At 51.2% G+C, this 21,425-nt stretch overlaps 1 protein-coding gene across 3 annotated transcripts in view; it reads right to left on the minus strand.

The window, feature by feature from the left end:
- Window positions 1-496: 496 nt before the first annotated feature.
- Window positions 497-21,425, minus strand: part of CCNJL (cyclin J like) — a 50,439-nt gene continuing 29,510 nt past the window's right edge. For 2 of the 3 annotated variants that reach the window (XM_074361028.1, XM_074361027.1), the window contains exons 4-6: window positions 5,654-5,956; window positions 4,077-4,236; window positions 497-2,597 (exon numbers count right to left, since the gene is read on the minus strand). In XM_074361028.1, coding sequence (XP_074217129.1) covers window positions 2,174-2,597; window positions 4,077-4,236; window positions 5,654-5,956 — 887 coding nt within the window. In that variant the 3' untranslated portion in view covers window positions 497-2,173. Of the gene's footprint in view, window positions 2,598-4,076; window positions 4,237-5,653; window positions 5,957-18,143; window positions 18,329-21,425 lie in introns of those variants that run through there. The other variant, XM_045513099.2, reaches the window with a different exon arrangement.

Consider the following 21,425-nt stretch of genomic DNA (forward strand, 5'->3'; position numbering starts at 1 on the left):
ACCCACTACATGCCAGCCATGCCCCTCTCCCGACTGTGACAACCAACAATACCTCCAGATGTCACCAAGTGTTCCCAGCGGGGCAAAATTGAGTCCTGCTGAGAATCACTGATGTATTTCAGACGACAGAACAGATGGCTTTGGAGAGCTGGACCTTGAACCCACAGGGCATGAGGAAGTGGAACCTTCACCCTGACCCTAATCCAGGCATTCATGCAACGTTCAGCCAATTTCCTTAAAATAAATCTCTCTCACTACCTATATAATGGGTTCTGTTTTTCTGGAGAACCTGCCCGATTCAGCGGTAGAGCTGGGATGCCAAGCCTCACTCACCCCTTCTGCCCAGCCCACGTCCCCGGGAGGCCAGCTCAGAGGGCAGGAGCCAGTCTTGCCGTCACCCACCCTCCACAACCTCTCAGCCCCGGGGGGCGACGTGGAAGAGCGAGGGAGGGCTGGCTGAGAGCAGGCCAGGAAGAGAACCGAGAGAGAGGCCACAAGCAGGTGATACGTTTATTGCGGGACCGCTTTTTCTGGGGGCTGGGCTGGCTGTGGGCTCTACTTGGGGTGGGGGTGCTCACAGGCGCCCAGCCTCAGAACAGACACAATAACTTGGAATCCAAACCAGTTGCACATAAATAAGGCTGGGCAAAGGAAAAAAAGAGAAAAACAATAAAAGAATGTGCACTTTCCTATGCTGGTGTGACAAACTGGCCCCAGCCTGTCCGCGTCCAGCGTCTCCTCTTGACTCAACTTCCACGCTGAGCCTTCTGTCTGCTCGGAAAACCGCCTTCGGATCCAACTCCCGGCAGCCTCCCTGCCAGCCTCCTGGACTGGCAAACAAGCCAAGAAAACCAAAATGGGTTCTTTTTTAAAAAAGAAAGAAAAAAGACGCTTCTGTGGTTCTTTGCACCTCCCAGTTCTAGCGCGTGAACAATGTGTTGTCCCCCGACCCCAAACCAACCAAAAAATGAAACATACTGAGCACAAGCTACGAGTCAGGATAAAACATATTGCACATGGCTCCGAGGGTCTTCCCGAGAGCCCTCTCACTGCAGAAACCCAAATACTGGCTTTCAATCCAACCAGCTGTCGGTGGGGTCACAGACCCGGCACACCCCCCACTCCCCAAATCCAGTTGGCGTCAGGCATTCATCTCACATTAAGATCCTTTGCTCTGATCCAAACACCAAGCCGAGGCTGGGTTTAACCTTACGCACTAGAAGCATGTGATGGAGGGAGGTGGGGTTTATTGGTTTTAAATCTTTGTTTACTTTTTAACAACCTTTTTCTTCTGGGTAGTTATCAAAGTCATGCAGGTGAACAGAGCATCCAAGACGTGGAATCTCCTGGAACCGAGAGCCTGGAAAGCGGTTCTTCCCAGCCATATGCTTTTGCAAAGGGAGCTCTGGGTTGACCTCCAGGGTCAGTCCCAAGCCAGGTTAAAACCCACAGCCCTGGCGTGGGACAGGCAGTGTGGCAATCACCATGGTTTTTTCAGTCCTAAGGAATCTTCAAGTATCACAGAATCCCTGATGCAGCATGTAAACAAGACATCTTACAGAACAGAAAGCTAGGTCACTTCGGGAAGCAGCAGCAAGTAAAACATATAAAAGGCTGAGGGAAGTTTTAGGTTCCACAACAAAAGCAAGACAGCCGCTCACCGTGCCTTGGAAGGCAGAACGCACACACGGGCCCTTGTGTATGGAGCCAGGGAAAGAAAAGCACCCCAGACGGCATCTACTGGGGGTCCTGAGAACAGGTCAGGCTGCCCCCTCTTTTCAGTGGTGTAGCTGCCATCAGCAAAGCACAAAGGAGTCTTTCATGCTAAAACCTGGCCGTGCTCGTGGTCGGCATCCAGTCCCCCGTCTCCTGGCCTCGTCCCAGGTCTCTGTCAACCCACTGGGCCCTTCTCCAGAGATGGCCACCGAGCCATCCCCTTGCACCCCAGCCATGTGTGGAAGATATTCTCCAGACGAATGTTCTTGGTTGAGGTATGTCATTGACTGCCTTGGGCTGGGTCAGTTTTATTTAAAAAGAGCACGGACCTTCTCCGTTCAAGGGCCCTGAGGCTCTGTGGGGATGGCCTCCCAGGCACCTCACTGGGCTGAGCTCCCCTCGTCGGTGTCCTCCACCTCCTGGGTTGCCAAGATCTCCCTGGGTGGCTAAAGGTGCTCTATCTGTCGAAACAGCCTGCAGGGAACACATGGCTCCCGCTGAAGTAGCTGCTCCCATAGGTGGCGGCGAGGCAGTGCCTGGGCTCAGAGGTGATGGCCATCTGCATGCCGAGGGACGCGGGCAGGGCCACGGGACACACGTCCAGGGGCGGCAGGGCAGGGTACAGGGCGTGGAGGGACGAGCCGGTGCCCCCTGAGAGCAGGGTCCCCGAATGGGGGGGCAGCAGCGGGTCCTGGTAGGCCAAGCACAGGTCCCGCACGGGGGTCTGGAAGTGGGCCAGGGCCGTCGCTGTCGGCTGGCTGAGGCCGGGGTAGGCGGGCGGCTGGAACAGCACTTGGGTGGGGGCTGGGGGTGTGCCGGGCACCATCGCCAAGGCCTGGCTCTTGACCGCGACGGCATCCTTGAGGACGTTGTCATAAGCTCTGAAAGAAAAGGACTTGGGTGAGACTCGGGAGGTCTGAGGCCACAGCACCAGACAGCTGCCTTGCTGAGCTGAGTGGGATGCGAGGAGCTGTGTGTGCCACGACCGCCGGGCTGCACCCGGCCTGTGCTCACAGCCAGTACCACTGCCTCAGCGGTTCTCCGACTAAACTCGGGCCTCAGGTCTCAGCTTGGACCTGCTTCCTACAAAAGCCCTCTTCTGACCCCTCAAGATGAGCCAGCTGTCCCTGCAGCCCCTGCACGGCCCACCTCGGCAGTCTACACTGCAGGCAGCAACTTCCAGGTCACCACTGGGCCCCTGCTGCAGAGTCCGAGCCCCGAGAGGGAGGACCCGTCCGCGTTTGCTCATCACTGCATCCCCTACACTGGGCACAGCACCTTCCCGAGACGGCAGAGCTCCCAGGGCTTAGGTGAGCTCAACCTTTGCCTTCAAGCCACTTCCTGGCAGCTCCATCCCCAGATGGCTCACTCCTGAGGTTGCAGATTTCAAGCAGGTTGCCCCCAGGGACCTAAGTGTCTCCCTCTGAAAAGGGAGATGGAACAGGTTTTTTTTCCACCTCAAAAAAACCCCAAAAAGCTTCCCATAATAAGACTTTTTGGGGAAACCAATCAATTAGAGGCTTCTGTAAGAAAGGAGAAAGTGGAGGCTGCAGCAGATCTGAGAAGGGGGCTACCACAGAGGGACAGCCATGGTGAAGAGGCAGAGGCAACGCCGGTGGCTCAATATCCAGGGGCACCCGCCTCACTCAAACCAGAAGGTTCCCCGGCTTTGGGGGGACCTTCTAAAAGGCAAAGATTTTAAAATACAGGCTAGCAAGCAGGACCGATTTCAGAGGACTGACACAGGCAGCTGCATCAGGAGGCTGAGATGGCTCTTCAGGGGCCTGGCCTTGTGGTCAGCGGGGCCAGCATCCAGGAGATGCCACCAGCCATCAGGTGGAAGCCGTCGGGTGCAGCCCGGCAGGAGCTTTCTGGACTCTGTCCTCCTCCCTGAGGTCACTGCTGAGTTCCTCTGCCTCTGATATCAGTTTCATAGTGTGTGTCTGTGATGCCTTTAAGTGTCCTCTCTGAAACACCGAACATTTCCTCCCCAAGATTCCCAGGGACCCTTGCAAGGAGGCTGTGGCCTCTTATGCGAAACCGATCTGGGCTCAGCTGGCTGAGAGTCAGCTTTGTGTCTACTTCAGAGAAAAGCAGCTTATAATGCGAGTCTCTCAATGTGATTACCCAGAAGACGGACGGATACGCTGGATCAATCCCAGAGCCGACACTCAGAAGCCCCTCGTGTCCCCCTCACCCCTAACCTGAAAACTGCAAACCCAAAGCTATGCAAAATAGGAAGGACTGAGCACCCAAATCCCAACTCCATCAGCAGTTACCGTGGCCCACTTACCTGGGCCTCACGAGCAAGTGGAACTTCGACATTTCAGAAACACGGAAGGATCAGGAGAGGAACTTACACCAGCAGGATTTCGATGCACGTGCTGAGATGTTCCAGGGAGTAGCTTGAGATCCTCTGCAGGTCTCTGGTCCAGTAGGGAGAAAGCTGAAGGCAAATCCTAGAGGCCCCCACACAGGCTGCAGCGACTACAGAAGGCTGGAATTTGTAGAAAATGTGATCTGAAGGAGAATCACAGAGGGAGTCAGCGTCATAAAGCCATGCCCTGGAGTCCCAGGGCCCCTCCTGCCTTGTGTCTCCTGGGAATTGGTAGACAAATGATTAAGTTCAAGGTTGCTCACTGCACATACACACACGATGAGAACTCAGTACAGCGTGAAGCTCCGTTCTTGAATCTTAAAACACCTTGGCTCGCAGTCTGGGATTTCTGCTGTCAGCCTAAAGCAGCGATTTTCAAAATATTGTCCCCTGTCTTCCAGGAGCTGCAAGGGGTTGCTGGTGGGCTACAAGCAGACCCGCCAAACATCTGTCCTTCCAACTGCAGGCTCCTTATGAATAGTGACAAGGCCTGGCCCATAGTAGGCACTCAGTAAAAATCTGCTGAATGAAAGCATGAATGAATGGCTACAAGAGTTTGATATTCATAACTAAAACCGGCCCTTGACTTACGTTTACTGAGGACTCTTTTTCCCCCTCCCAGCTTTGTTGACGTATGGTTGACAAATAAAAACTGTACATACTTAAGGTGTATAATGTGATGTTTTGGCACATATGCATATGGTGAAATGATCTGAGAAATCTTCACGTCCTACTAAGATATCTAACAACGCGGTAAAGCTGGCACTACGTATGTGCAAAAGGCAAGCTGTTGAAATTCCCACAATTTTCAGGAAGGACACTCGGTTATCAGGGTATTACTATGCTGTTTTAAATTGTTCATGATTTTCAAAGACTTCAGCGTTTGCCTGTTAAAGTGTGCATCACCCAGGTTACAGACCCAGGGTCAGACTCCCCAGGTCCAAACACTAGCAATGATCTTGTGTAAGTTACTTCATCTCTCGAGTATCCATAAAGGAAACTGATTTTTAAAATGAGAACAGCAGAAATGATTGTCATGTGGAGTCGTCATGAGGTTCAAATGACCTAGTATTTTTACGTAATGTCTAGATTTTTTCCCCCTAATATCTAGATTTTAAGACATCGGGAAGATGAGATTCAAATAAACAGAGTAACTCTATTGCTAAAGCAGCTGGGAACATAGTCCTCTCTCCCACCCTACCTGTACGATGCTAGCTCTCCCAGAATGACCTACCTGTGAATCTGTGCTATTTAGATCACTTGCCATGTTCCAGGTTAACGTATAAAAAATTACCAGCTGGTCAGTAAACAGGTAGGCTACCAGCTGGCCGCCTGCATATAAGCTGCTACTTCTCTTTCACACGTTACTGCTAACCCACGGGGCACATCCTCGCTCCTTCTCTGCTTATCTCTGCCAAGTGGGGGAGTGACCTGGTGATTTGGGTGGATGCGCCCCCCCTCCCATCAGGAAGGACTCCCTGGGTGCGGGCCTCTTGGAGCCCCCGGACCGCCGCCCCTGTGCAGGTAGGAAGGGCAGACAGGCTCCGACACCAGGCCCACCTTGCAGGGTGACCTCTAGGAAGTAGCGGGCGTACTCCTTGAGGCACTCTTTGGTCTTGCGGGGGCAGGTGGTGGGCCAGCTGTGGCAGTGGTGGTCCTTCTGGCTGACCGAGGCCAAGAGGTAGTAGTCCAGGAAGTGGGCGGGCGTGGGCAGGCAGAGGTTCCAGCTGAAGGCCTCTAGCAGCAGCAGCTCCGTGCTCAGCAGCTCCTTCTTGGAGAGGGAGAAGTTCTGGCTGCTCAGGATCCTGGTGCTGTTTATCTGCTCCAGCTTGGGGACATGGTCTTCCCTGTCCTCGAACTTACCTGAGGGAGAAGCAGAAGCCCAAAGGCACACACTCCAGATCTGTCACAACTGGGCTCGCATCCCCATGCCATTGCTTCCGGCTGTGTGATCATGCACAGGTGTTGCACCCTCTCTGTGCCTCAGCTTGCTCATCTGTAAAGTGGAACCTATACCTCCTAAAGCTTCTGTTAGATTCAACGAGAAAACGTACCCCACATGTTCACACCAGCACACGGAGCATGGAAGGTGCTCCACAGCAGTTAGCAACAGCAGCGAGGCCTGGGGACTAAGGTGGCCCTCCCGTCTGGTCCTCACTAATTCCACCTCACGACTGGTCAGGGGGCCGTAGTCACAGTGACCTTGCAAATCTGGCCCCATCCCTCCAGGCGGGGAAAAGCCCTTCAGTGGCTCCCCAGTATCTTCAATACTGAGTTTAAACTCTGTCAACGGGTTCTTAGTTGTGGTATCAGTTAAATGTGGAATCTTAAACCAAGCTCATGGGTACAGAGAACAGAACGGTGGTTGCCTGCGGAGGGGCGGGGGATGGGTGAGGATGGTCAAAAGTACAGACTTCCACTACAAGATAAATTAGTCCTGGGGCTGTGATGTACGGTAGTGTGACGACATTAATAACAATGTATTGTATATTTGAAAGTTGCTAGGAGGGTAGATCTTAAAAATTCTCATCATAAGAAAAAAAAACTAACTATATGAGATCATGGATGTTAACTAAAACTTATTGGTCATTTCACAGTGTATGCGTATATCAAACCATTATGTTGTTTACACCTTAAACTAATGCGGTATGCCAAGTATACTTCAGTAAAACTGGAAAACAAAAAAAAAAGTGACACCATGTGACTTCCAAGGCAAGGCTTTAAGAAGTCTTGCAACCTCTGCCTTCACCCCTGTGAGCACCATTCTGAGGCTGCCTTGTAAGGAAGCAGGTCTAGCCTCTTGGGGGAGAAGAGGCCACAAGGAGGAGGGCCCAGGCGCCCCAGGAACAGCCAGCACCGCCTCTCACACATGTGCACGAGGCCACCCTGAACCTTCCAGCCCAGCGGATCCTCCAGCAACTGTCTGAGGAGTGGAATGAGCCCCAGCGAAACCAGCACAGGAACCACCAAACAGCCCACGTCACTGTTGTTTTAAATCACCAAGTTTTGGGGTGATTCATTTTGCAGGAACAGATAACTGGAATACATTCATATCAATGGACGGTGGCAAAAAGATGTGAAACTCCATGGACAAACATGTCACCAGCTCAGGAAGTACTAAAGGAACAATGACTACATATAGGAAAGTCCCGGAAATAAGTTGCATGAAACAAAGTCACATGGAGCTGGATATAACAAAAGTTAAACATGAGCGTTGTGTGATCCCGCCCAAGGGTCCAGGGGACCGAGGGCTCACAGTCATCAGCTGTGGAAGGCCCCAGTGGCAGCCTCCGCTGCGGGAGGTTCTGCAGGGGGAGCTGCTGGGGAATCTGGCCTTAACCCCCTCACTCTGGGGAAACCACGCACACCTGGCTGTGGCTTCTGCCGCTGAAGCTCTCTGAAGGCACCTGCTCTCCTTGCTGACAAGCAGTCGTCTGTGCAGACCCTCTGCCTGGAGCATCCTGCCCCCTCCCCGGCTCACTCCGCCAACCTCACCGTGTCCTTCACCTCGAAGTCACTGGCTCTTGGAAGCCTTCCCTGACCGCAGTCCCCTCGTACTGCCCGACACACACATTAGATGGTGCATCCCCAGGCCTGGCCTCCTGGTCCGGTCACCTTGGCCTCCAAGCCCAACCTCACAGTTGCTGGTCAGGAAGGGAGGGAGTGCAGAGACAAGGGAGGAAAACTTAAACAAGGGTGCAGCCCTGGGGCAGGGTCCTGGTTCCTCGGCAAGGAATATATGTAACAATATCTTGAGTTCTTCTGCCAGATCTAAGGCCCCCAGGGGGAGGATGGCAACTTCAGGCTGAGCACAAGAGTCCTGGAGCACCGCCCCGTTACCTCCCCACCAGCCAATCAGGAAAAAGTCACACACCCTGCAGCCCTCACCCCAAGTTTTGCCTGTAAAAACTTCTCCCTGAAAAACTTCTCGGGGAGTTGGGTTTTGGGGTACAAGCCACCCATTCTCCTCGCTCGGCCCTGCAATGCACCTTCCTCTGCTCCAGACCCCGACGTTTCAGTCTGGTCAGCTTCACTGTGCACCGGGCACATGCACTTGCATTCGGTAGCAAGAAGAGGCAGTGGGCGACCCAGCTGAACTCATGCACACATTCGCCGCCGAGGAACAGCAGACAAAGCACTCGAACACCTGTGCACAACCGCCGGCGCCTCCTGACCCAGTTCTCAGCAGACGCCCGCGCTCTCTGAGAGATAAGGAAGCAACCACTGCAGGCTGCCCGACAGCAGATGCAACGCGTTCCTCACCAAGGCCTCGAAAGACGTCACTGAGAAATGAAACACCGACTCTGGGAAGCCTGTATCTCCATGCTCTCAGGGAGCCAGGCAACGACCCAGTGAGTGGGCAGAGGTGGTGACGTGAGGCCCTGGTCTTTGCCAGGTAGGAGCAGAAATGACTGCTGACCAGGTCCAAAGCAGCTTACAGCAACCCGCATTCACCTCCTTCCCGGGTCCGGCCTGGCAGGAGCTGGACCTGGCATGGCACTGTCTCCAAAGTACACACCTGGCCTTGCCTCGTACAAGGGCAACTCGGGCAAGAAAAGGCAAAGACAGAGCTGCCCTTTTCCCAAGGGCAAGAGGCCCCTGTCCGCTGAAATCCTAGGGTGGGGTCTGCTGGCCAGGCCTCGCCACCTTCCCCAGCCTCACGGCCTCACTCCCTCCCCAAGCTTGGGTCCAGACACTTGGAATCTGACCCCTCCTCTGGCTGGGAGAGGTCATCCCCTCACCCACTTTATCAGGTGCCCTCCAGAGCTCAGTTCAGAGGCCGCTCAGTGTCATCAGGGCACTGCTCACACTCAGATTGTTTAATTTCAAGTGCTAGTATCAGTGGCCACCACCTGACCATTAGCAGGTCATTAACAGGTCTGAACTCCAGGAGGACAGGAACCAGGTCCCACCCAGCACAGTCCCGGCACACAGCAGGTGCCCGATGGATATTCCTTGAGAGAATGAATGGTTCTCTCTGGAAAGGTGAATTGTAGGCCATTTGAATTGTTCTCTGATGTTCTCTGATTATCTGTATTCCCTAATTTTTTCTCCAATGATTCATGTATTCTTTCTGCAATTTAAAAAGAAAGAAGGGGAGGGTATAGCTCAAGTGGTAGAGCGCATACTTAGCATGCATGAGGTCCTGGGTTCAAGTCCCAGTACCTCCATTAAAAATAAATATATGAATTCAATTAAACAAACAAGCAAACAAACAAACCTAATTACCACTCCCTCATAAAAATAAAAAGAAAAAAATATATTTTGCAAAATTGTCAAGGTTTTCCTGAACCTTGGTTGAACTGAGTCAATGCGTTTGCAGGCACTCCACAGATATGAGCTCTTTCCTTCCCGGAGCAGAAGGTGGTGGGGTCAAGGTCACGGCTCTGGCAGAGACACGGCGCTGTGCACCGTGCTGGCTGTGGCACCGAGATCCCTCCACGGCCTTGTAGGCAGCCAGCAGTCTATTCCGATGGGCAGATGTGCTCAATCAGATTAGTTTCTCCCTGCCCTCAGGGCTTTTCAGAACTTTCAGGGATCTGTTTTTTTCCCCCTGCCACCAGGCCCAAGAGGATTACCCTCCAACGGAAGGGGCCACGGATTACTGAGGAATCTGAATTCACCTGCTCCGTCTGCTCCCCACACTGGGTGAGGGGGGCTTCTTGGGGACCCACCGCACTGCAGGCCAGAGCAGGGCAGAGCTGGGTCTGAATCATTGACAAGCTGGCTCTGGATCTAACAGTGCTAAACCGCAAGGGGGTTCGTTTGCTCTCTAGGAACATGACCCATGCAGAGAAAGCATGGCCACCCAGGATGGGAGATGCTGGAGGGAGTGTCCAGCACACAGAAGTGGACAGAGCCCCCCTGCCAGGCCGGGCACCGGGCCTTGTGCTGGACACACACTGGCTCCTCCCACATAGGTTATGTTCAGGGCCCCGGAGGCTCAGAGAAAAATTTCACGCGAGAACTCAGCTCCACACTTAGGGGCGACCTCACAGCTCCCGGTCTTAGTGACTCTTCCCCAGCACAATACATTTCACAGCCAGCAAAGATTTTACGAGTTTCCTGGTGTTGCACGTGCCCGGCAGACGTTTCCTCCCTCCTCCCATGACTGTGAGCAGACTGACCCTTTGTCCCCAGCCCACCACCACCAAGCACCGCCACTCAGCTGCTTGCTCCTTACTGACAAAGGGCACAGACAACAGATGCCTGGAAGTGCTCAGGCAGGTCCCAGGAGGGGTGGGGGAACAGAAGTCTGAGTTTTTCCAAGTCAGACAAGAGCCAGAGACTCTTTTCAACTTGTTTGATGTGCTTTTCATTTGGGAAATTTTCAAATCCACGGAATAGTCGAAACAACAGAACAATGAACCCAGATGACCCTTCCCCAGATTCACCAATTGCTGACACGGAGCCACACGTGTGTGTGTGTGTGTGTGTGTGTGTGTGTGTGTGTGTGAGATATGGTTTTACTGGCCCATTTTAATTAAGTTGCAAACATGACCTGCCACCCCTGGCTACTTCAGCATCCATCCCTGAGGTCATTTTCCTATATAATCATACTGCTGTTAGCAATCCCAAGAACATCACCATTAATGCAATAACATTTTCTAACATTCGGTCCACATTTGACTTTCCCCAAGAGTCCCGAAAATGCCTTTATAACTTTTGTTTTTTGGATTCAGATCTGACAAGGCAACACATGGTGTCTGTTATGTCTCTTAAGTCCCCTTTGTTTGCTTTTCGTGACACAGACTGGATGAATTCAGGCCCAGCAGTCTTGTACAATATCCCATATTCTGGGCTGCCTGATTGTCTCCTCATGATCAAACAGTTTGGGCAAGAGCCCTACAGAGGTGACATTTTGTCCTTCTTACCGCGTCACATCAGGGGTTTTATAACGTCAGTTTGTCACAGCAACACTGATGCTATGTTTGATTGCCTGTTTAAGGTGATGACACCAGATCTCTCCATTTTAAAGGTACCATTCACCTGTGAGGTGACACCTAGAGACTAAGTGAATATTCTGTGTCCCAACGACCTTTAACTCAGCGATCTGGCATCCACAAATGATCCTTTCCTGAAATCAGTGATTACACTGGGGTTGAAAAAAGGAATTTTTAACAAGTCTACCATTTCTTCTACATTTGTCTTTTTGGATATTCATACTGCCCCGAACTTGAACAGTTGGGAGCACCATCAACATACTAAGACGAAAGGAAAACCCTGAGCATATCAAAGCATTCGCCCTGAATCTGGGAGGCCAGGCGCACGCACGTGAGCCCTCAGTGCCGGTGGCGGTGGTGAGTGTGCAGGTTGGAGGATGCTCCGCACACCAGCTGGCGCACTGCTCCACCGCTCCCAGGGGCTGGTGCACACAGAGCCTCGGCCATTCCTGGCCAGTCACATAGTCAGTTAGTGGACTGATGACCATGCATCTGTCAAGCCTAAACTCTTTTTTTTTTTTTAATTGAAATATAGTTGATTGACGATATGGTGTTAGTTTCAGGTGTCAAGTAGCCTGAACACTTAACCACAGGCTAGGCCATGCTGGCCAGACGCTGCAACCCAGCAAGCCTCAGGAGGGACACTCAGAGACTGGCTCTTCTTTTTCTTTAAAAAAAAAAAAAAGGCATTTAAAAAAATTGCAGTAAAATGCGCATACCATAAAATGTACCATTTTAACCATTTTTAACTGTACTGTTCAGCGGCATTAAGTACATTCACACTATAGTGCAACCAACCTCCAGGACTCTTTGTCTTGCAAAACTGAAACACGATACCCATTAAACAACCCCCTGTCGCCCCGCCCAACCCTGGTAACCACCTCTCTACTTTCTGTCTCTATGAATTGACTGTTCAAAAGGCTGGCTCTTTCTTCTTGCACCTACTGTCTTGACAACCAAGCCTTAAAGCAGACCAAATAGGATTCCTAACTTTTCGAGAGAATTAATATTTTTAATTGCTTTAAAAAAATACCCAAACTCTTTATTTTGGAAAATTTAAAATATAGCCCTCCCAATAGAGAAAACGTTGTAATGAACCCCTATGAATGCATTGTGCAGCTTTAAAGAGCATCAACATTTATAGCACCTTCAGAAAAATTCTTAGACAGAAAGGTAAATGGCACAGAATGGGATTCTAGAAGAAGCCTGTGTTGCCCATTTCTCACGCCCAGGCCCAGGGCTGCCCCCACCGCTAGACAGGCTGCTTTATGTACGGCTCCCAGCTAATCCCCCCAACAGCCCTTCATGCCTGGCAAGATGCCCACTTAACAGACTCATTCAGGATCACCTGCTGCCCATTTGGGAGCTGAACCTAGACTCAGAGATGAGGCCAAATTTTCCTGGCTAAAGAGGACCATGTTTTAATGCAACAGCTATTAAAACTATTCTTCTTTGCTAAAAAAGTACAACGCCTTTAAACAGGCAAAGCTGCTCTTTCTCAAGAAAGGCCACTCTTCTATTTTAAAGTCCTTCCCCCCTTCTTTTTGATACAGGAAAACGGGACATGAGAGAATGGCCGTGTCCCAGGCCTTGGTTGAGTCCCTGGGACTCACTCCACCAAGTGAGGGTTCTTGGCTTCTCACAGGGAAGGATTCAAGAGCGAGCCATAGTAGAGTGAAAGTAGATTTATTCAGAGAGATGCACACACCATAGGCCGAGTGCAGGCCATCTCAGAAGGCCAGAGAAAGGCCACAAGGTGCAGGTTTGGGTGTTTAGTTTAAAGTAAAAGTAGGTAATCATATGATCCAGCAATCCCACTCCTAGGCATATATCCTAGAGGGAACCTTAATTCAAAAAGACACCTGCATCCCAATGTTCATAGCAGCACTATTTACAATAGCTAAGACATGGAAACAACCTAAATGTCTATCGACAGATGACTGGATAAAGAAGTTGTGGTATAGTTACACAATGGACTACTACTGAGCCATAAAAAATAATAATGTCATTTGCAGCAACATGGAGGGCCTGGAGAATGTCATTCTAAGGAAGTAAGCCAGAAAGAGAAAGAAAAATACCATATGATATCACTTACATGTGGAATCTAAAAAAAAAAAACAAAAAAAAAAACACATACACAAACAAACTTATTTACAAAACAGAAACAGACTCGCAGACACAGAAAACAATCTTATGGTTACTGGGGAGGAAGAGGATGAGAAGGGATAAATTGGGAGTTCGAGATTTGCAGATACTAACTAATAGATATAAAATAGATAAACAAGTTTAAGTTCATATTGTATAGCCCAGGGAACTATATTCAGTATCTTGTAGTAACTTATGGTGAAAAGAATATGAAAACAAATACATGTATGTTCATGTATGACTGAAGCATTATGCTGTACACTAGAAATTGACACATTGTAAACTGACTATATTTTAATAATAAAATATATATGCCAAAAAATAAATAAATTAAAAAAAATAAAGTAAAAGTAGATACACAATCCACAGAGCGCGGGCCATCTCACTCAGGAGGGAGCAGCCACAAGACGCAGGGTTATTAGTTTTTATGTGCTCAGTAGCTTCATATGCTAACAAGTGGGAGGATTATTCCAAATATTTTGGGGAAGGGGCAGGGATTCCCAGGAATTGAGCCACCACCCTCTTTCTGACCTTTTATGGTCAGCCTGAGAACTGTCATGGCACCTGTGGGAGTGTCATTCCCCATGCTGATATATTACAGTGAGTGTATAATGAAGCTCAAAGGCCACTGGAAGTCAAATCTCCCGCCACCTTGGGCCTCCGGGTCTACTGGGAGTTGCGTTTTCAGCCGTCTTGGTGCTAACTGCTGAGTCATTCTCTTTATGACTGTGCCCTGCCCTCTTCCATCCTGTCTCATTTTCATCTGAGAATGAGAAAGAAAATCTGATCAGGAATTGAGACCCCCATGGCCACCCCTCCCCCTCCCAGCGGTCCCCAACCCTACTTTGTAGGGTGCTGATGTAAATGGAAGGGAAGGCAGGCCAGAGGGATCAATGGCTGCCTGGCCCTCCAGGTGGGCCTGACATCTTCCGAGGTGACCGTGGGAAGTGCCAGGCAGTAGAGGAGGTGTGAGGACCCAAGAGGAAAGAGTAAACTCCGGTGGAAAGGCCTTTTCCCCAGTACCTGGGAGAGGAAACACTGGCCCCTTCAGTTCCCAGGCTGGGCCAGGCTGAAGGGAGACCTTTCTGATGTTCATTCTTCCTTCCTCAGAGGGGAGACCAGTGACCATTAGGAGGGGCAGAACTGGCCAGCTTTATTTACATCTGGTCCTGAGAATATTTACTTAGGGCTGAGCATCCCTTGACCTGGGGGAGCCTGGATTCTAGGTGAAGTCCTGACAGGTAACAGGCAAGAATGCCCTGCCAAGAACTTTAAGTTCAGGCCAGTTCGTCACCCTCACCCATTACAACTTGTATAATTTCAGGCTATCGCCTGGAAACCCGAACCCCAAGGGTGGTAGGGAGGGCTCGAGGAGGTCACAGATGACAGGACCGGTGCAGGACTTAGGGCACAGGACGTTCCCCATGAATGGTGGCAGCTGCTGCTGTATTATGTATCGAACTTTGCACTCCCAGGGATCATCTTCTAAAGTTCTGCTAGTTGGGTAGCGACGAACTAGGGTTCACAGCCAAAGCTACAAACATTTTCTTACAGGCTCTGAAAAAGGGGTGGAAATCAGCCCAACCAAAGGCTCCCCCAGCCCCACGATCCCACTCGTGGGGCTGTGCTGGACGCCCTGAGTGGACCTAGAGTGGCTCCAGCCTCCTTCCCCCTTGACTGTGACCTTGAACTCCATTCTTCTGCTGGTGGTTTCAAGGTTCTCAGAGAAGGAGGCCAAGGTTTCTCCCGGATGGGTCCTCCTCACAGGGGTGGGACTTCCCCAGGTCTCCCAGCTGGTTAGCGAGAGGGAGAGAATCCACATGCCAGGATAGGAGCCCCGGAGGGCAGGGAGCTTCACACTTGGTCCCCCTCAGCATCCCACGCTCCAGGCACAGCACAGCAGGCATCAAGCCACGCAGGCAGCCTCCCTGGGAGGTGCTGGTTACATGCCCTCACAAGAGCTCTCAGTTCGTTCTGGGAACAACCCCAGAGGCTGGGAGTGTCCTCCACACGGAATCAGAAGCTCAGACAGGTTCAGGGAGTTGCCCCCACCATCCTAGCCATTAAGGATGAGAGCAAAAGGAAAAGTCCAGCTGGCTACTTTGTGAGGACAGGGACCACATTTATCTTGTAGAACTTTGCAGATGCCCTTCACAACAGCCAGCATAAAGTCAATACTTAATAGTTCTTTTTTTTTTTAAATGAGTGCATAAATGGCTAAAATGTCCAGAGCTTTCTACACCACAAGCAGGAAGTCTCAGGTACAGTCACGAGGATCCTGCAGCCCCAGAAAGTCTCGGTGACGAGTACATCGATCTGGGCGCAGGAATTCCCAGGGATGTGGGTGTCAGGCCAGCTTCGGCCTCCCCTCGTCGAACCGCCTGTTTCTCCACAAATGCTTTTGTCTCCATCATTCCTTCTGGCTGCTTAGTAATTTAATTCCAGAGCCTTTCCACTAAAGATCTGTATGATCAACAAGACTTAGCTTTTTCGTCCAACGGCAGAATTGAAGTCAAAGAGTGAATCCCTGAGGGGGATGCTTTCTGTAATAAAGAACAGCACTGCACCCCCAAACCAGTTTTTTTCCCTTAAAAAGATTTTTTTAATTATTAAAAAGTTTTTTTAATTATTATTTTTTGGTGTTTTTTGGGGGGGAGGGGAATTAAGTTGCTTTGCTTGTTTGTTTAACTGAACTCAGGACCTTGTGCATGCTAAGCACGCACTCTGCCACTGAGCTATACCCTCCCCACTAGCTTTTTCATTAAAAAAAAAACTCTTTGGCTTTTTGTAGTTATTGAGGCCACAGGGTGCTTCCTACTTGTCCCCAAAGGGGCACTGCTCAGATGTCCAGCAGACATGTGTCTTTCTGAGGAATCAGGGGAGACAGATTTTGAGCCATTTGATGGAGAAGCCAGGAAACTACTCTGTGGAGAGCGCCCGCCGAAGGCTGTCTTCCTTCGCGGTGCAGCACGGAGGGGCAGAGCGGGCACCGTGCGGGGATCCTCCTGGGTTCCCCGGGGGCTCAGCCACTCACTGGCTGCGTGGTCTGGGGCGAGTCTCAGCCTCTGGGGCCTGTGCAATGGGAGCGGCAGAAGTAGACGGAATGTGATGAGGGCTCAGCGTGCTTACACCGGTGATCAACAAAGACTGGAACTCGATCTGCTTTATAAGCCTCTGCTTGATTCAGGACCAACCATGCAATCACGGGCGCAATGACAGTTTAATGTGCAGATAAGATTTGAGGTGGGAGAGAGAGAAAGCCAGAACAGAGTGAGAGAGCCCTCCAGCTATAAGACGGTGCTTGGGCAGCGGTCTTCAGGGAAGGGAGGAAGCTGTGCAGACCAGAGCGGGTGGGAAGCAGGGAGCACACCCCCCCACAACTGTGTCCTTGAAACCTGCTGCAGAGGCGCCACTTCCAAGAGCTGTGTCCCCTCCAGGGATCTGGAGGTTAGGAAATGACCCGCAGAAAAAAGCCTGTAATCCCAGCTAGACCTGGGCATCAGGGGCCCACCAGGGTCGTGTGAAGGTGAACCTGGGACTTCCCCTGCTTGAGCTCCCTTCCTTCCTCAGGACACAAAGAAAGGTCCTTAAAGAACGTCTACAGTCCCCGTCGTTGAAGACTGATTCCGCACACACGTACCCACTACGCGCTGAGCCCGGGAGACGGCGGAGCACGAAGCAGATCAAGCCCGCACCTTCATGCTGCCTCACAGTGCCTCCCTCCTCCCTCTCTTAAAAGCAAGGCTGTTCTGTTTGTGGCTGCATCTCCAGTCTCTGGCACAGAGCAGAGCTCAAGAAACACTGAATGAATGAATGCAAGTACGTCCCTGACAGGCTGACTCAGTTCCCGAGTCCAACTCTGGACTGGAGGCGAGGCTGTGCGGTTGTTTTCTTCAGGAGGAAACTGTAAAAATGCCTCCGAGGTCAGAGGTGGCAGTCGGCCAGCTCGGTCACACACCGGCTTCCCTTCTGGCTGCGAGGACTTCCCTGTCTTAGGATGGAGCAATGGGTGTGAGGACTGCACACGATGACTCCGGCAAAGTCCGGGTTCCTTTCTGTTCCTCTTCACAAGGGACCCACATAACTTCACTGACTGTAAAAGCAGGGGCCGTGGGGTGGGGGCCCCTTGTCATGTGCACGGCTGGCATCTGGGGCCACGGTCCAGCACACGCTTCGTGCAGAGGAATGGACTTCTCCCCTGTAATGAAGGTCACTGCTTTGCAGAATGCCCACTCCCAGCTCACCAGGCTCTGGACCAGACCTGACCGGGCTGCCGGCTGCAGGAAGAGCAGAGAGCCAGCCTAACACAGAGTGTGAGGAGCAGACGGGGGGCTTGCCATCAACGTCCCAGTCATCTTCCCACTGATGTGTGAGCCAGGCTGGTCTCCTAACAGTAAGGACACTCGGATTTTCTCAGAAGGGCGACTGGCCTGTTCTTGGCACGTGCCAAGACCTGTTAGCAATGCCCGGCTTGAAGGCTGCTTCTTTAGGGGAGGGTCTTGATCTGCTTTGTGCCCCACTGTCCCCCAGGCTCAGCACATAGTAGGTTCATGTGTGTGGAATGAACCATCGCCAACGACATGGCCTGTAGACACCCCTACTGTCCACCCCCGAGTCCTCGAGGCTGAACCCAGTGTGTGGCACACGGCAGAGGTGGAATAAATGTTTTTTGAATGTTCTACCCATGTAGGGTCAAGGGCTGCTGGACCCTGCCTGTTCAATTAACCCACGCAGCTTAAGATCCCCCCACCCCCACAGAAAAATCTCAGAGACCAGAACTCCAGCCCCTGGACAAACAGGTCTGGGCACTAGACTTGCTGCGGCAAATGGTCCGATTTCTGACATTCCAGCCCAGTCAGCTGACAGGCACTTCACACAAAATCCCTCCCCCAAATAGTTCTAAGCCTGCCAGCCTGCAGAGATGGGGACAGGAAATGGAAAATCACCACGTCCTCACTCACTGTGCCATAACACTGGAGGTCCGAGCCCGGATCTGCTCAGCGTGGCCCTCACGTGACAGGCCACATCTTCCAGTCCGCCCTGTGCTGTGTGGCCACCGCACACACGCCATTGATTAGAGGACGCACCACTGATGCTGCAGTGGAGGAAACAATAAACTATGGTCATACGAAGTGCACACATCAAAGGTAAGACCCATCCTGGTTTCTGAAACGTGAAACCACTGCAGGGAGGAAACGCAGGCCTCCTCCTGGCCACTCTTGTGTGAGATGCAGGAGATGTTAAATTATTTCCAGCCACATTTCCTTGCAGTTAGGGGTTTAATCCTACAAATAAGTCTCTTGCTTTGTCTGAAGTGCACCCCTGAACAAGATCACGCGGAAAAATTGCCCTCTTTGCATCCGCTGCCTGCAATGGGACATTCAGGGGGATTAGGGCTGCTTTCAAGTTTCCAAAATCTCCACCGGGGCGACCCCTGCTCCCCACCCTGCTGTCAAAGAAGCTGCTTCTCAGAATTCTGCAACAGGAATCAAAGCAGGGGGAGGGGGCGGGAGGGCATAGCTCAGTGGTACAGTGCGTGCTTAGCATGCACGAGGTCCTGGGTTCAATCCCCAGTAGATCCACTAATAAAATAAAATAGTAATAATGAAGCAGAGGGAGGGGAGGGCTGCAGGGGTGAGTGAGGGGAAGTGAAGGCGGTTTACTGGGAGAAAGACCGGCCTCTCCTGGAACCTCCTGGGGCCTAGAGGCAGTGCCTTTTTTTTAGTACCTGTCCTAAGACATGAGGCTATTGATTTCTAGCTCGAGGAGCCTTAAAAGCAATTGGTCTGGGAACTCATTCCTCACCTGGGGGTCCTGGCCAGGACACAGCAGGATGGCGGGAAGCAAAGGCTCTCCCCTGGGAGCACGGGGAATGCCCCACGCGGACAGTGATGAGGGGCCAGGACAGGGGAGGGCCTGCTCCTCCCCTCCTCTGAGGGTGTGCTGCTCAGGTGGGGAAGCAGGGTTCCAAGGGCTCCCTCGCATTAAGTTCAGAAGTTAAGAAAAAAGAAAAAAGGGATCTCCTCAGCTGCTGGTTAAAACCTCTGCAAGACAATTCAGCGCTACCTACCAAAATCTTTAATGTACACACCTTGGACCAAGGCAACCCCCCCTCTGGGAATTTATCTCACAGACTTACTTCAGTGTGCAAAGATGCGGGGAAAAGGATGCTTGCTGTCATACTGTTCTTGGCAGTGAAAAAAGTGGGTGGCTATGTAATTGTCCCCTGACAGGGGAATCCCTCAGCAGATGGCAGTGTTTATAGTATGGAGAATTTTGCAGCTGGTAAAAAGAGTAAGTTAAATCCACACAGGCTGATGGGAAGGATGTGCCCTAATGTGCTAAGAAGAAAGTTCCTTTGACGTTAATCCATTTGTGTTAATGTATTCGATTCTGACCATTCGCTGTGAACACTGATCTGGTGGCTACACAACCACACCCCCAGGGGGAGAAGCAGGGTGAGGTTTCTGCGAGCCTCTGATCACAGTCGATCAACACATAACCTCTTTGGTGTATTTCTGTTTAATATACGGCTGATCCATGACCACCGAACTCACAGCCAACAGCACTGTCCCCCATTCCTGAACAAAGCTTATCTAACACGCGTGTTCTCCTAAGGCACACCCATCTCAGCCTCCCTGAACGCAGGAGCACGGCACTGCATTTCAGCACGATGGTCGGGGGTCATTTTCAACAGCAAAACCACCAACAAGCAGAAAAATGAGAAGACGTGACACTAGACAGAGGGAGAAAAGGACGCTGGTGTTAAGCAAGAGAGTGAACCCAGGAGGCAGCGCTGCCATGCTCGACCCCAGCTGGGAACACGCACGCTGGGCGACTCACATCTTCTGCTGCCCCGCACGTGTCCATAAACAACCCCGAAAGATCCAGGAGTATTGCTTCTGGAGTTAGAAATAAATTTTAGCGAGTAGGTGCATTTGCAAGTACGGACTCTCGGAATCCTGAGGGCTGACGGTGTGTTTGTATATTATGCGCAGAACATTTCTAGAAAACACACTCGATTGAGTTTGGAAGAAGATATAAGAAACTGTTTCCAGAAGTTATCTCTGGAGAGCGGGCTAGGCAACAGGTTTTTAAATTTTATTCTTTGAATCCCATTTACAAGTGAGCATGCCATTTCTAATTTTAAAAATCTGCAGCCAGGAGATGGGCCTTTTCACAGGTAGCGCACGTGACAGGGTGAACTGACCCAGCCCTCCAGGAGACCTGTGCCCAGAGAGGGGTCCTTTCCTTATAGAACAGCCATGGGCCCACCCTCTTGCTTGACACTTCCCTCTCCTGGGGAGGAGGAGGAGGGCTGGGATGAAGGCCAGCGTCGGACACAGGCTCACCTACAAAAATCTGAAGTCAGAACTTTACCCCCAAGACACATGCACCTGTCACCCTTGGCTTCCACATTTTTCACAAACCAGAAGCCGTTGGCCGGGGGGGGGGGGGCAGGACAGGGCTCACCTACAGCTCAGCACTGAGAAACCTTGTTTTCCCACAGAGTCGGGAGGGGCCTGGAAGTCACAGGGAAAGAAAACAGAAGTTTGCAAATAGAAAGTATGATGGGATTGGCATTAGGTGAAAAGAGGGGGGAAAGAGAATGGAAAAGGGAGGAAGAGAGGGAATCTGGTAATTTTGCTTACTGGGCAGTTTATCTCTGATTCATTCCCTTTCCCCACCCCTGGGTTTCTTTTCCCAATTATGGAAATACATAACAAGTACATGTAGGTCTGGAAGGATATACTCCAAACGTGGGAGTGGGATACAGGTGTGGGGGGAAACTGACTTTTTACACCAGGTGAGTCTGTATCTTTTGGATTTTGTTCTAACACTAAAAATGTATCTCATACTTTTTGTATCATCAGCATAAGGTCTTAACACTTAAGACCACGCCACCCTGGCAAAATACCACCGGCCATGCCTCTCGCCTTCCTGGCTTCCTTCCTCTCCCCCGCTCCTTCCTCAGGCTGGTCCATGCCCTGGGGCTGAGGACTCTGCACCCAGTCATCTCTGAACGGCGACAACCAGGCAAAAGCAAAACTCCAAGTTTCCTTAAAAAGTCCAACCCAGAATGACCATGATATATGACCAGGAATTCTCCTCCTAGGTTAATACCCCAAAGAAATGAAAGCAGTTGTTCAAACAAAATTCACACCCAGTATTCCCAGCAGCTCCAATCCCAGTAGCCAAAAGGCGAAAACAACCCAAATGTCCATCCGCAGATGAATGAATAC

Source organism: Camelus bactrianus, chromosome 3 (assembly GCF_048773025.1).
Source record: "Camelus bactrianus isolate YW-2024 breed Bactrian camel chromosome 3, ASM4877302v1, whole genome shotgun sequence".
In the NCBI taxonomy this organism is placed as follows: domain Eukaryota; kingdom Metazoa; phylum Chordata; class Mammalia; order Artiodactyla; family Camelidae; genus Camelus; species Camelus bactrianus.